The sequence below is a fragment of the Carettochelys insculpta genome, chromosome 6 (genome assembly GCF_033958435.1).
Source record: "Carettochelys insculpta isolate YL-2023 chromosome 6, ASM3395843v1, whole genome shotgun sequence".
NCBI lineage: Eukaryota > Metazoa > Chordata > Testudines > Carettochelyidae > Carettochelys > Carettochelys insculpta.
In genome coordinates, this window is record NC_134142.1 from 21,561,340 (window position 1) to 21,575,299 (window position 13,960).

The 13,960-nt window shown below is 38.5% G+C and overlaps 1 protein-coding gene across 7 annotated transcripts in view; it reads right to left on the reverse strand.

The window, feature by feature from the left end:
• Nucleotides 1-13,960, reverse strand: part of MARK3 (microtubule affinity regulating kinase 3) — a 123,460-nt gene that overhangs the window by 10,655 nt on the left and 98,845 nt on the right. For 5 of the 7 annotated variants that reach the window (XM_074996443.1, XM_074996442.1, XM_074996447.1 and 2 more), the window contains 2 exons: nucleotides 8,077-8,334; nucleotides 5,695-5,721 (listed from right to left, as the gene is read on the reverse strand). In XM_074996443.1, the coding sequence (XP_074852544.1) occupies nucleotides 5,695-5,721; nucleotides 8,077-8,334 (285 nt within the window). The remainder of the gene's footprint in view (nucleotides 1-5,694; nucleotides 5,722-8,076; nucleotides 8,335-13,960) is intronic. The other 2 variants (XM_074996444.1, XM_074996446.1) reach the window with 2 other exon arrangements.

The window sequence follows — 13,960 nt, forward strand, 5'->3', positions numbered from 1 at the left end:
TTATTGGAACAAAAAGATGTGGATATGTCAGAAGCAAAATATAGCTCAATTTGTTAGCAACTTGAATAATTCACTCTGCAATGCATCATTCTTCAAGACTCCCTGTATGCCTTTTAATACAAGTATGATTTAAAAAGCTGTTCGTTATGTTGGATGTTCCTAGGAAAATAATATTTTATCTGAGCTAATCCTTATGGCTTGTTTAGTTAACTAGGTTTAGAATCTATCACCCAAGTATATAATACAGAAAGCTGCAGGGAGAGAAAGTTTCCAGTTGCCACTGTCATTTTCTTATTTAACAGCACATAATACGTGTACAATATTATGGAACATCTTGCCCATAATGGTGATGACACAAGTCTCTTCCCTATTTTATTTCAGCATAGCTCACTCCATAATATCTTTTTTTTTTTTTTTGAGAAAACAATTAGTGCCAGTGAATTCAATGGGGCTTACACCAAAATTAAATGCACTCTAAGCACAGTCCACTTCTTTGATAACTTAATCAGATCCATAGCCTTATTGGAAAAAAGTCCTGCCTCACCAATCTGATCAGCTTCTATGATGAGGTAACAAGCTCTGTGGACATGAGGAAGTCAGTGGATACGATATGCCTTGACTTCAGCAAGGCTTCTGATACGGTCTCCCACAACATTCTTGTCCATAAGTTAAGGAAATATGGATTGGATCCTTGGACTATAAGATGGATAGAAAACTAGCTTAATGGTCGGGCCCAGCGGGTAGTGGTCAATGGCTCAGTATCTGGATGGCGGTCTGTTTCAAGCGGAGTGCTGCAAGGCTTGGTTCTGGGGCTGCTGTTATTCAACATCTTTATTAATGACCTGGATGAGGGACTGGGTTGCACCCTCAGCAAGTTTGCGGACAACACAAAACTAGTGGGAGAGGTATATTTGTTGGAGGACTGGGCCAAAAGAAATCTGATGCAGTTCAATAAGGAGAAGTGTAGAGTCCTGCACCTGGAGCGGAAGAATCCCAAACATTGTTACAGGCTGGGGACCAACTGGCTCAGCAGCAGTACGATGGAAAGGGACCTAGGGGTTATGGTGGATGAAAGGCTGGATATGAGTAAACAGTGTGCCCTTGTAGCCAAGAAAGCTAACGGCATACTGGGGAACATTAGGAGGAGCATTTCAAGCAGGTCTAGAGAAGCAGGCATTCCTCTTCATTTGGCACTGGTGAGGCCACATCTGAAATAGTGTGTCCAGTTTTGGGCCCCCCAGTATAAAAAGGATGTGGATTTGCTAGAGCAGGTTCAGCGAAGGGCAACAAAAATGATTAAGGGTCTGGAGCACAAGACCTATGAGGATAGGCTGAGGGATTTGGGCTTATTTAGTTTACAGAACAGAAGACTTAGAGGTGATTTAATAGCAGCCTTCAACTTCCTGAAGGGGAGCTCTAAAGAGGAGGGTAACAAACTGTTCTCAGTGGTGTCAGATGGCAGCACAAGGAGTAATGGTCTGAAGTTGAAGAGGGAAAGGTGCAGGTTAGATTTTAGGAAAAACTTCTTCACCAGGTGGGTGGTGAAGCATTGGAATGCGTTGTCTAGAGAGGTGGTGGATTCTCCATCCCTTGAGGTTTTTAAGTTCTGGCTGGGATGACTTAGTAGGGGTTGAATCTGCTTGAAGCAGGGGGCTGGACTAGATGATCTCCTGAGGTCCCTTCCAGCCCTATGATTCTGTGATTCTATTAACTGGAGAACACCAAGAAACTGAAAAACAATGACTCTTCAAATTAATTTTTTGAATTTTGTTTCAGGATCTCATTAAAGCGTATCAGACTTAGCCTGTATGCAATTTCAAAGTCATCTGCTGCTATTAAACATATTTCAGACAATAAAGTATTAGTAGCAAGCAAAAGATTTCAGTCATCCAGTAAAATCACCATCATGGACAGGTATGTAGTAAGGACCAGAGAATACCAAGAAGACACCAACGATGAAAATACTGCTCAGTTCATTTATGACACAAATTCTCTTCTTTGCATTGTAAACAATAAACACCTTTACTGACATGACCGAGTCCTTATGACTATGCTGCTGTCCACCTGGCAGAGCACACATTGGTGAAACGTTGCCAGATACAGTGTATGAGAAGAAACTTGAACACTATGCAAGAAATGCTGAGGGGAAATCTACAAGTTCAAGACTTGATGGGTGGAGCAATGTACACAGTGATGCAGCAATATGTGCCTCTGTGACAATGGAATTTTTGTTCAGCTTATTGCAGCTTTCACTGCCATTTCTTTTAAATGTTGGGTTGTGTGGCCATTTCCTGATGTAGCTATTGTTCGATACGCAACCTTCTCTTCAACTGTCTTGTGTACAGTTTTGTCAGAGACAATGCAGCAAACAGGACAAAGATAGAAGACATCCGGAGAAGACATCCTCCTTAACATATGGCTGCAGTGGCCATTTAATGCATCTTGTAGCAAAAGACTAAGGCTGTGTCTACACTGAGAGATAAGTCGATTTTACGCTGGGTTTCATTCATACGATTTTGAGCATCTTCACCTTCCCACATGCGCCCCACAAAATAGACTTACTGCTGCCATACACAAGTAGCTTAAATTGAGTGCTGCTGCAGTATATGGCGGGAACCTATCCCACAGTTCCCTGAGCCCCGTTACTTTTTGATACCATCTTCCCACATTTCTTTTCCCTGCCAAATTAAGCATGTTTAAGTAGACAAGGGTGCCACACTGAAACTCGAATGAATCATCTGTAATGGGCCTGGGCGCCTAAAAGACGGTACACCATTGAAAGCCACGAAAACTGTGCCCACCCACGGAGGCCCTTTCAGGATACTGAATCTGAATTTAAGCCACATACCAAAAGAGACCCTTATGTCCCAGTAGCCATGGTTGTTACACTGAAACTCAAATGATTCATCAGGCTAAAAGACCCCAGACTACGGCCAGGTTTGCACCTGGAAAAGAAGATTCTTATGACAAGACTATTTCCTGCTGCAGGCCTTACTTCAAGAACTGTGGTAATTGTATAGCTAATACATTGCTTTCATTGAGACATGTATGGCTCGTGGTGGCTACAAGACCTCTGGATACAGCCAGCCCCTCAAAATCAAGACCGCTGAGGGAGATGCCCCCCAGATAGCCAGCCCCTGAAAATTGTGACCCTGACTGTGTGGAACCTGCCTGGCACCTTGTGCAGAATGTCTTTTTATTGTTTTGGGGTCATGCCATGTGATGCAGCTGGGTGCAGGAATGTTCCAGACTCAGTGGCGCCTCCAGGGGGAAGGAAGGTAGGAGATGTGGGATTCATGACAACATGTAAATGGCTGAAAACAAGTTTCTCGTGCTACCTGAGAAGCATGACCCCCACCCACAGCCTAGCTGACATGTTACGGTAAGGGCTGTTGGGGGCGGGGGGGGGGGGGGGGCAGTGGCTGAGGCAGGCAGTGTAGGAAAAAAAATAAAGGCAACTAGCAGGGGTATACACAGAAGCAGGGACCCCACAGCTGTGCTTCTAGCAAAGAAAAAGAAATAAGATTTTCAGCCTCTTATGATCCTACAGCCACAGGCTTGCAGGTGTCGAATTTTAACAGTCCTGTTGCCGAATTCCTACACACTTGAGAGCAGTGGAGAGGTAAGAGGCCAGAATGGAGAATTGTGGTGCATTGTGGGGCACATACGGGATGTCGGAGGAGGCTAATGAATTTGATTTAAAGAGATGGTGCTTCCTCACTACCTTTCATTCAGATTTTTAAATTTGAATTGAACACTACACCCATGGGGTTACTACAATTCCAGAATTTCAATATCATGTTGATTTCAGTGGTCTATAAATCAAGCTAATGGAATTTACAGTGAGGACAGGCACTGGGAAAAATTGGAGTAACTGACTTAAAATTGAGTTCTCGTAGCATAGATGCAGCTTGAATCATATCTTCTCCAGGAATAAAAGAAAAATGTTGAAGTTGCAATCTGTAACAACCATTTTGCCTCAGCACTCACTGGAAAAGCACAGGAGGATCTTCTCCCTCAATGTTTGATGGAATTCTGTGATTGATTGTATTGAATAATTTATTAAGAATTGTCCTAGTCTCATAAAACTTTGTGAAGTAAACTGTGATTAAATATATGGAAGTAGCTCATCTAAAGTATCTAACACTGGATTGATGAGGAATGTAGAGGATATGCTTCATATACTGAAACCTATTATCAATAGCCTTAAACTTCAGAGAAATAGCTGTTGCTATCAAAATCTGGAAGGCACTTCAAGAAATACGGATGAAAGAAATACCTCAGCAGAAACAAACTACAGGCAATAAAGAAGCAAATGATCAAAACACTAATTCCACTTCATTTTCTCGCGACTATTCTGATGTGGATGCCTAACTTCTGAAGATGCTGCTGCTCCTCCTACAGCACTCAAAAATCACTCCTCAGTTATGCCAGTCATAATACATGTCAGGCCTAGAGTGAAACCACACAATTAGTACATGTTTGCTGAATTTTTCTTCCCCTGAATTGGTGGGAATCATTATCCAGCCACCCCGAGACAGAACCCCTTCAGCCAACTTTTCACAGCAGTAGCTTTCTCTGCAGGCCCGGAGACAATATTTTCATCATTTGATATTGGTCACACAAATCTAAAATATATTGGCTGCCAAAGCAGGAAAACTCATTTTGTTTCAGTTTATGACTCAAAATGACAGTGGGCGTGGGGAAGATGGGAATAGGTTGTAGAAGTTTTAAGGACCCCATTTCATTAGTGTTCTGTGGAATGGTATATTACAGAGTTAATAAAATTTGAAAAACAGAAGAATTTATGGACAGACTAATTCAAGAGACTGCTGCAATTGCAAATATGAAACATTTGTGACATACATTCATTTTAATAAAATATAAGTGCTTGTGTGTGTGTTCATTCTTACCATTCCTAATGTATTGCTGCTATAACTGCACCCTGACACAGGTAAAGAGTATTATGTACTATATCTTTCCCAAATTAATAAAAATCAAGTTATTTAGAAAACTACACAAATATATTCTTAGATGTTGTAAAATGCTGTATTGATTGCTTTGTAAATTAATATGGTTTAGTGATGATTTGTACCATAAGAAATGTGAAGTAGTATCAACAGGAAACTTGAGTTAAATCCATAATTTTAAATAAAAATTTTAAAAATCAATCCACCCTGATGCGCATCCTTGACCTTAATTTCCAGTTTCTCAAGGGATTTATATTTAAATCAAATTTGTGATTAAATGTATACATTTGTTATGACCAGAAGCAAATTACTAATATATTATTTTCAAAAGAATGTTTCTATTTAAGAAAACTAAAGGATAAAACATCACTTACCTTTACACAATTGTGCCCTTATGTTTTGTCTACATTTTTTCAGCATTACCAAACATGTCATTCTTCAAACAAACATGCTAAGTGTATTAGTATAAAGAACAGAATTATTTTTGGTACTATCATCTCTATCAAAGAAAGAAGAGTGCACAAGGCATGCTTTTCATCTTGTTATGAAAGTGCCACAGATGTTTAGGTGTCATCATTAGTCAATGGATTTCCTTCTATATTTTCCTTTCAAGGAAGGAAGTATTTAGTTCTCAGCAGAAAGTTTAGTTTTGGAAAACCAAGACCAGAAAGCCAAATTTTATGTTAATTGCAGGAGCCACTTTTTAAATATAAACAAATCCTACCTTTTGATAAACCTGAATGACATGTTTCTAAAAGAAATTAAGCCAAAACAATAATTAACAAAAAAGTTTGTACAAATTAAATTGAAAATTCATTCCAAAAGTTGAACATGCAGTAACAATGAGCTTTCATACTAAAGTGCACCTGGAAAGAATGTTTCAAATTTATTCTGAGATTAAAAGCCTGAGGAAACTTCCTCTTAAGTTTATTGCTTTCAATTTTGTTTTATTTCTGAGAGCATTCCAACATAGCTTCTGAAAAGTCACCACTAAGTTGTATGAATTAAAATATAAACCAGTTTAAAAATATTCAACTGTAGCACTTGCAAAAGGATTATCTACTATTCTATGCATTGCAGAGAAGAAAAAAATGTCAATATTTGTAGTTGAATAGTTCCAAAATTAACTAAATTCTTCACGAACATCAATTTAGTCATTTGGTACGAAGAAATGCCTTAATGAGATAGTTATATTTAATGGCAAAAGCCGTAAAATTGACTACTCCAGAATATAAGCGATGTACTGTCAGAAGAGTTTATCTATAGAAAAATGAAGCAGGATATTAAGAGATTGTTTGAAAAGGAAGTTTTTCTTCAAAATGAGATTGAAGAAACAAAGTGGTGATTCCTGAGGGATGGAAATGTCTCTCCCTACGAGTCTGTACAGCACCAAGCATGACGGGGCCCTGATTCTGAAAGGGGTGTTTGGGTGCATACTTACCACATCATCTCGAACAAGAAACTGAAATTTTATATTTCATTTGTACAGTTTACTAAATAATCCCCAGATAGTGGAATTATTTACTGTCAAAAGGAGTCTGGTCAATAACTATTGTGCTGTGAATTAAAAGCCAGTTTTCAAACTATTATGTTCTAAGTAGATAAGAGTGCTCGCTAATACATTTCAGCAGCAGAGCTGAAAATTTACAGTTATGGCACTTGAATACATTCACATTTTGAATGGTAGACGGAAACTCAAGAGCATTATAATACTAGCAATAGTACAGAAGGAAAAAGATGAACCTAAAAGCATCTAGTGTTTGATAAGTAAAGCTTTGTTCTAAGCAAACATTTAAAGGTAAAATTTACTGAAATAAAAATAGTCACTCTAATTATTAAAAATCCCCATATATCTAGCTTTCTTCTTTAACTTAGCATTTTAGGGATGCACAACGTGTTTGTGTCAAAAAGTGGGACGTGGAGCAGGGCAAAAGTTTATGAAATACAGAACTGGGATGCCTTGGATTTGTCACAGACAACTCCTATACTTTAAAGCAAAAATTCCCCAACTGGGAAACACCAGTTAGATATGAGGAAAGGTTAGGCTGACTTAGCCTATGTAGTGTTGAAGGACAGGTACTATGAAGACTGTTGAGAAGTAGTATGTACAAGGTTTAAAAAGGAGAGTAAGTGGACAGGTTAATGTTTGTGGGGTACGTATGTAATACAAAACTATTGAAGACTGAAGTGGAATAGTCTACAAACAATTTAGCCAGATTAGGCTACTAAAGGCAGAACAGAGGTAGGGAACAAATTAGCAGTTTGGCTTATACCCAAATTTCATGCATGATTCCAACATGCATGAAATACAGATCATTGGCTCAGATACCCAAAAAAGGGTGAGGAGAGCATGAATGTTTAAAATATATGAAAAGTATGATTTTTAAATTTTAGTGCCTGTGGGAGCTGAAGAAACTTATGTTACCAATGGTAAATTTACAATAGCTTAGCTTCTTGCTGATGCAAAAAAAGCTCACAAACAGCAGCAAGCTTCTGCTTAGGCTAGGCTTCTTGTGTAGGCTATGACTGCATCAGGCCCATGCCTAAACTGAGCCTCAAAATACAAATATTTCATAAGTTCAGAAAGCTTCTGTCTAAATTGGGCTTTTAGGCTAGTCTGACTTTTTCAAAATGAGGGAATCTTTAGCACTCCTTATCCCCACCTGTCATTAAACTCCAAACAGACAGAAATCAGTCACTGGGACAGACCACACCACTGTAGTGAACAGTCAAGATATTATATATGCATAAATCTCGGCAGGATCAGAGTCCAAGCATGCTACAGATTGAAGTGAGAGATGTTGATTTGCCTAGCAGAAAATACAATAGGAATAAATTCTACCCCCAAGTAAAACCCATGTAACCCAATAGAAATCAATTTGACTCAACAACAACATATATAAAAATTGCTTTCGAAGATCTAAAGAACTGAAAACCTTCAAAAACTAATACATCTAGCATTTCAAATGAAGAAATGGCTAAAACACATTGCTCAATTAATATGAATGGAATGGAACCCCAGCAAAATGAAGTATTTGGAGAACAGTAAATCCCTAAGCAAAGAAAAATTCTAGCTATTACAATGTTATTTTAAAAGAAGACTTACCTTCTTGTTAGTTTTGAAGTTAATTTACTAAAAAGGTTAGTGGAGCCCCTGCTTCGAGTCTGTGAAAGTGGTGTTGCTTCATGGGATAGACTGGGTGAGGCAGGTGGTCCATTGTATGTAGCAGTACGCCGCTCTCTGAGCTGACCATGGAAAGTACTACGACTGGCAGTTCCTCTGGGGAAACGAATGCGATCAGGTGTAGTTGCACTGCTAATGCTGTGAGTTGAAGCAACAGGAGTTCTTTGATCAGGAACAGTGCTACAGATGGAAACAAAAACATACTATCCAGTTTCATAGCTTTTACGGGAACCCCAAAGCTCTGTAAGAAACAATGCACATCCACAAATGGGCAACTGTAAACTCTACAATATAGTACACTTAAAGACATTCTTTTACAGGCCATGGTAGACAAAACTCAATGTTACTATAGCACGTTTCAGAATCAAGTAATATTTTATATAAAGTATGGCATAATGGAAGTCTAAACACACATCTGTGCATTTAGAAAAATGTAACATCAAGCAAATCATTTGCAAATTAGAGGAAAATGTTCATACAGATTTGCACTGACAAGACTGATAAAAGAAAGGAAAGAAGGAAGGGTAAAAGAAAAATTCCTCAAGGTCAGGCAAAAAATGGATAATGTATAACACTGTTTTCTTTCAATTCTTGTGGAGAATCTTGCTAATTTGTGAAGATCTCGTAACAGAATTCTGTATACCAGCAATCTGCTCGAAAATATTAAAACTTGTAACAGTACATAAAAATTATAATATAATGCCCCTCAAAAGCGTTCAACTGGGGGATATTTGACAATTTTAGTCATATGAAAAAGGTATTAAAAGGTTCATTATGGTAGGATTATCTGATAGACAACCACAAAAACAATAAAAGGTAAAACAAAACTCAAAAACTACAAGGTGTTTGTGGAAAATACAGTCTAGAATAAATCTAAGACTAAAATTCCACAGCACAAAGCTAAATAAGGTAAAACTTAGTTTCACAATGATTTCAGTTTTTCTTACACAGGCCTGAAGTTATCTGCGCCATTGTTTATTGGAGGTATCACCATCTTCATGCGTACAGAGGCTGACAAGGACATCGACTTCTGATGTCGCAGCTGACTGCTGGAGGTGGTGGTGATACAAACTGAAGCAGGGCTAGCTGCATAAGTGAACATTTCTGTCAGGCTGCGAGGGGTTTTGGGTTCAAGCAGAAGCAGAAAAAACAGCATGATGGACCAATGACAGTGCAAACTACCATGTTTAGTGAAAAGAAAGCATTTCTTCTCACAAACATCTGGTTGTCAAGAAGAATAAGCATTACTGCTACTTGCATAAAAAGAGAGCAATTAACTATTCTACACTGACTAAAACATTAGTTTTTATTTTTAAACTGTCCTTTTCTGCAATGTGACAATTCAGATGCACTAACAGCATTAGCTTGATGACACCTGTCTTGATTAGTTAGAAGCACAGGAAGCTTAGACCTTGACATTCTTAGCAATCTGCACCAAGGCATCATTTAAAATAAAGGTGCAGGTTTATCAGTTTGTTTTTCTACAAAAAAATGCCTTTTAAAAACATTCCTAATAGCACAAGTGACTGCCTAACGATTAGGAAGGATATCCTGGGTGAACAGTAATTCCTGCCAAATACTCTAATGCCGCTTGAGTGCGCCCAGGCTTTTTACAAACTCTTTCCAATGGGGAAACTTATTTTAATAAACCTCAATCACTGTAATAGGTTGAGGACTTAACATATCACACACACTTGAAGGCTTAGATGCCTATCCTGGAGTAGTAAATAAACTAACAGGCCATCTAATTTACAAGTCCACTACAAGAATGATGGAATGGAAGTTCAATCAACAGGACTGTTCAAAAGTGCTTTGTATTTGGGAATCATTGAGGAGCACATTGATTAACATTTTTGCTTTGAAGGTCTACTGGATCTTCAGCAAAAAAGGATGTTTTGCTGTCATGCAGTGCCTCAGAGTTTAAACTAGGTCAAGGGTCAGCAACCAAAAGAATAAGAGGAGCCTTTTTTTGAATTTGGTAAAAAACTCAATAATTCAAGAACCACAATGGATGTGAATATGACATGCTCCTTAATAAATAACATCAAAACGCACTTTTTGTAACCCCTATATGCACACACATATCCCACAATACACTGCACATATTAAAGGAGGAGTTATCCAATGTTTCAAGATCACATATTGCTTGCTATTTAGATATGAGCTGTTCGTTGTTTGGCTTTTAGACATTCACTGAAATATGAAAAATAACCAGGAGAGGCTTTTTTTTTTTAAAAAAAAAACTTTGTGATTATACTGTTGGGAGCCACAAAGAAGTCCTTTAAGAGCTGAATGCGGCTCTGGAGTCACAGATTGTGGACACCTAAATTAGGTGGTTAAAAAAATAAACATTGTTTAAGGCAGGGAAGTAACCCTATACATTGCAGCATGCTTTCGAGACCTACTGTTTCAGGCAATCAAAAGAAAACATTATGTAAGTCAATACTGTAGAAATTCCCTTGTGGCTTCAGTGCTTGTGCCCCCAATATCTGTCATCTGTCATTCAGTTAAATCTGAACTTCAGAAGTTCTGCAAGGATGGTGGGTCAGTTAGACCATTAGCTATCTAGTATGGATTTACAGATTATTATTTAGCATGCTTTGAAAAAAAAAGTTTCAAATTCAACAGGCGAGTCATTTTTAATGGAACTCTCTCTCACGCAAATTGTCTTTTTTTTTTTCATTTTTTAAGGAAAGCCTGACTGATATGCTATTATCATTCCATATTTTTGTTTTTCCCAGATGAATACATCAGCATGCCTGTCTATAATCAATTCTTGTTAATGGCTTTATCTGTAATAAGCAGCCCAACCCCTTTTGCCTTACATTAAAATTTCTCAACACCAGAGAGTTAAGAAATTGTAGGAGAACGAACAGAAAGCTACACGAGAGGTCTCATTAATCTCAAGCAGATAAACACTTTAGTGATTAGCTGTTTCAAGATTATCTCAAAGTTTCAAAACAATTTGTACAATTTGTTACAAAGAAACAGTTTATGATTATTTGTTCTAAGTTCTCCTCTAAGGGTGTGATGACACCTATAGAAATGGGGTCCCCCTACTTTCAAAGAGGTGCTTAACATTTGAGCCTTTTCCCTCAGAATCTTCCCAAACCCATCTTTGTCAGAAGTCACCTTCCTGGTGCTGTCATGTCCTGCTGTAAGGACTGTTTTCTTGGTCTGTAAGCTTGCTGCACACACATCTTGGTGGTGATTAAGTTCTTTGCTCTTAATAAAATGGTTTTGCGACTGTTTCTTTGTGATATGCTACTACTTCATTGCTATAAAAACCTTTATGAAATATAAGCGATGTGTTGAAAACAATGTGGTCACATGAACCTCATAAGCCACCTCCACCAGCTTTCCACAGTTGTGATAACTCAGCTTGAAGCATAGTTTATCACTCAGAGGAGGAGAAAGAGTAGCTCTTTGGAAGGTCTTCTAATTAGCTAACTGAATACTTATAATATGCTGCTTGAGTCAGCACTCAATGGCCTTTTCTACACAGGCCACTTTCTTTGAAAGTGGCACGGTAATACACAGACCGAAATATGCTAATAAGTCACAGATGCAAATTCCCTGCACCTCATTAGCATACAGTCACGTGATTTGGAGTCCAGAAGACCATTCTTCCAGACTCCAAAACACCATTTAGAAGTGCAGCCCCTGGGGGAGCTTCTGGAATGAAGTCCTTCGTCTGGAGGCCCCTTCTTCCCGAAAATTTTTGGGAACAAGGGGCCTCTGGAAGAAGGACCTCCTTCTGGAAGACCCCCCCCGGGGGGGCCACCCTTCTAAATGGCGTTTTGGAGTCTGGAAGAACGATCTTCCAGACTCCAACTCACGTGACCGTATGCTAATGAGGTGCAGGGAATTTGCATCCACACCTCATTAGCATATTTTGGCCCATGTATTACCACGCCACTTTCGAAGAAAGTGGCCTGTGTAGAAACGGCCAATGTGTAACAGACAAGTAGGTAGCATATGGTGAGATAGCACGTTCTGTAAAGAAAGTAATGAAACATTTAAGCTTACTTTATAGATAAAAGCTTTTCTAACGTCAGAAAAGAATGTCTGATCTTCAGGTGTTCACTGTTCTCAACATCCTCAAATATAGCAAATATAAAATCTTAATTAAAATAATCTTTAAAAACAGTTCTCCCTCACCATAATTCTGATCATGGAGAAGTCACAATCTGAAACTTACAAAACCCATTTCTACTGAAACCCTTAATTCACACCAACCAAATTTCTATTTCAGAATTGGCATCAGAGAAAAATGCCCTGGCTCTTTCTAGAGTTTTATCTTTCACAAACTTCCAAGATGAGTATGTTGGAGAGATTAAAAGAACTGAAAAAGCATCATTTAATTTTAGAACCTATCAATACTACACTTATTACAATCTGCAGCAAAGCTTATGTACAAAGGCAGCAACCAAATATTCAGATTTGACTCTAACCCTTTGCAGCAATTCTCAGACTGCGCGAAGTTGCCAAGATGTTCTGCTACAAGCAAAGAGAAATCCTTTGAATCAGAAGCAGGAATTTCCCATTATAAAGAGAAATTTAACTGTTCTACGTTATCTGGGAAATTTTAGTATTTTTAATTGACGCTTATTGATTTTGCGAGTTACCACGGTACCAATTTTCATGGAGCCTAATAATGAAGTTTTCAATACTATGGAGGTACTCTAACAGCAAGCCCAAAATGTTTTAACTGAAAGTAAAAAGAGGTAAATGCTAATATGAAATTTCTGACACCAAGAGTACAAATGGCTTAGTAAGGACAAAGTATGTCCGAACAAACTTGAAGTTTGGAATAGTTTTGCTACTTATATTACACTCTGATCAAGAATAGAAACTTCCATCCCTGCTGACAGCTGCAGAAGGCAAGGCTGTACAGCATTCTTGAAAATGAATATAAACTGCAGATTATAAAGTGTTGATGAAAGTCAGTGGGGCAACACACTGGTTTGTTTATTCCTCTGTACTGTATTGCACTGACTTTGGATAAAATGAAGTCTATTAAGCACGATGCTATAACTGAGAAAGTCAACATGAGGAAAGACAAAGGAGCAATTTCTCAACAATATAGAATGGACATGGCCCTGACAAATTCACTGTCATAAAAACTGCACCACAGATCATGAAATCTGCTCTTGTACACTTTTAACTCTGCACTACACTCATTTCACAGGGGAGACCAGGTTCTCTCACACTGGGGGTCTGGACCAAATGGGATTTGCAGCAGGTTGCAAAGTTATTTTATGGGGGCGGGGGAGATCATGGTATCACCACATTACTTCTATGCCCCTTGAGACCAGACGACCCTGGCTGGGTGCCCAGCTTTGAAGGCAGCACCCCACCATGCCACACTTACATCTGCACAGCTGCCTTCAAAGTTGGGCTTCTGGCCAGCAGCCACCACATTCCAGCTACTCTGTACAACGTGGCACCGTGCCAGGAGCAGCGAAAAGGGTAGCAGAACCACAACCCTGACAACTGCTTTTTTAGGTCAGGACCTCTACATATACAATAATGTGAAACTTCATTTTTAAATAACTGAAATAATTAAATTTATTTTTAAAATCATGTCACCATGAAATTAATCAAAAACAAAACAGTGAATCTGGTAGGGCACAAGAATGAAGCTACTCCTAGCAGAAGACTGAGAAGATAACACAGGAGTCTCTTAAGTCTGAAAACCTATTTCAAGTTAAGAGCTTGTAAACCAGAATTTGCTGTAAAGCAGAGTATTAATTTAAAGACTGATTATAAAAAACCGAGCAGACTACCCAATTAAGCAAGTAAT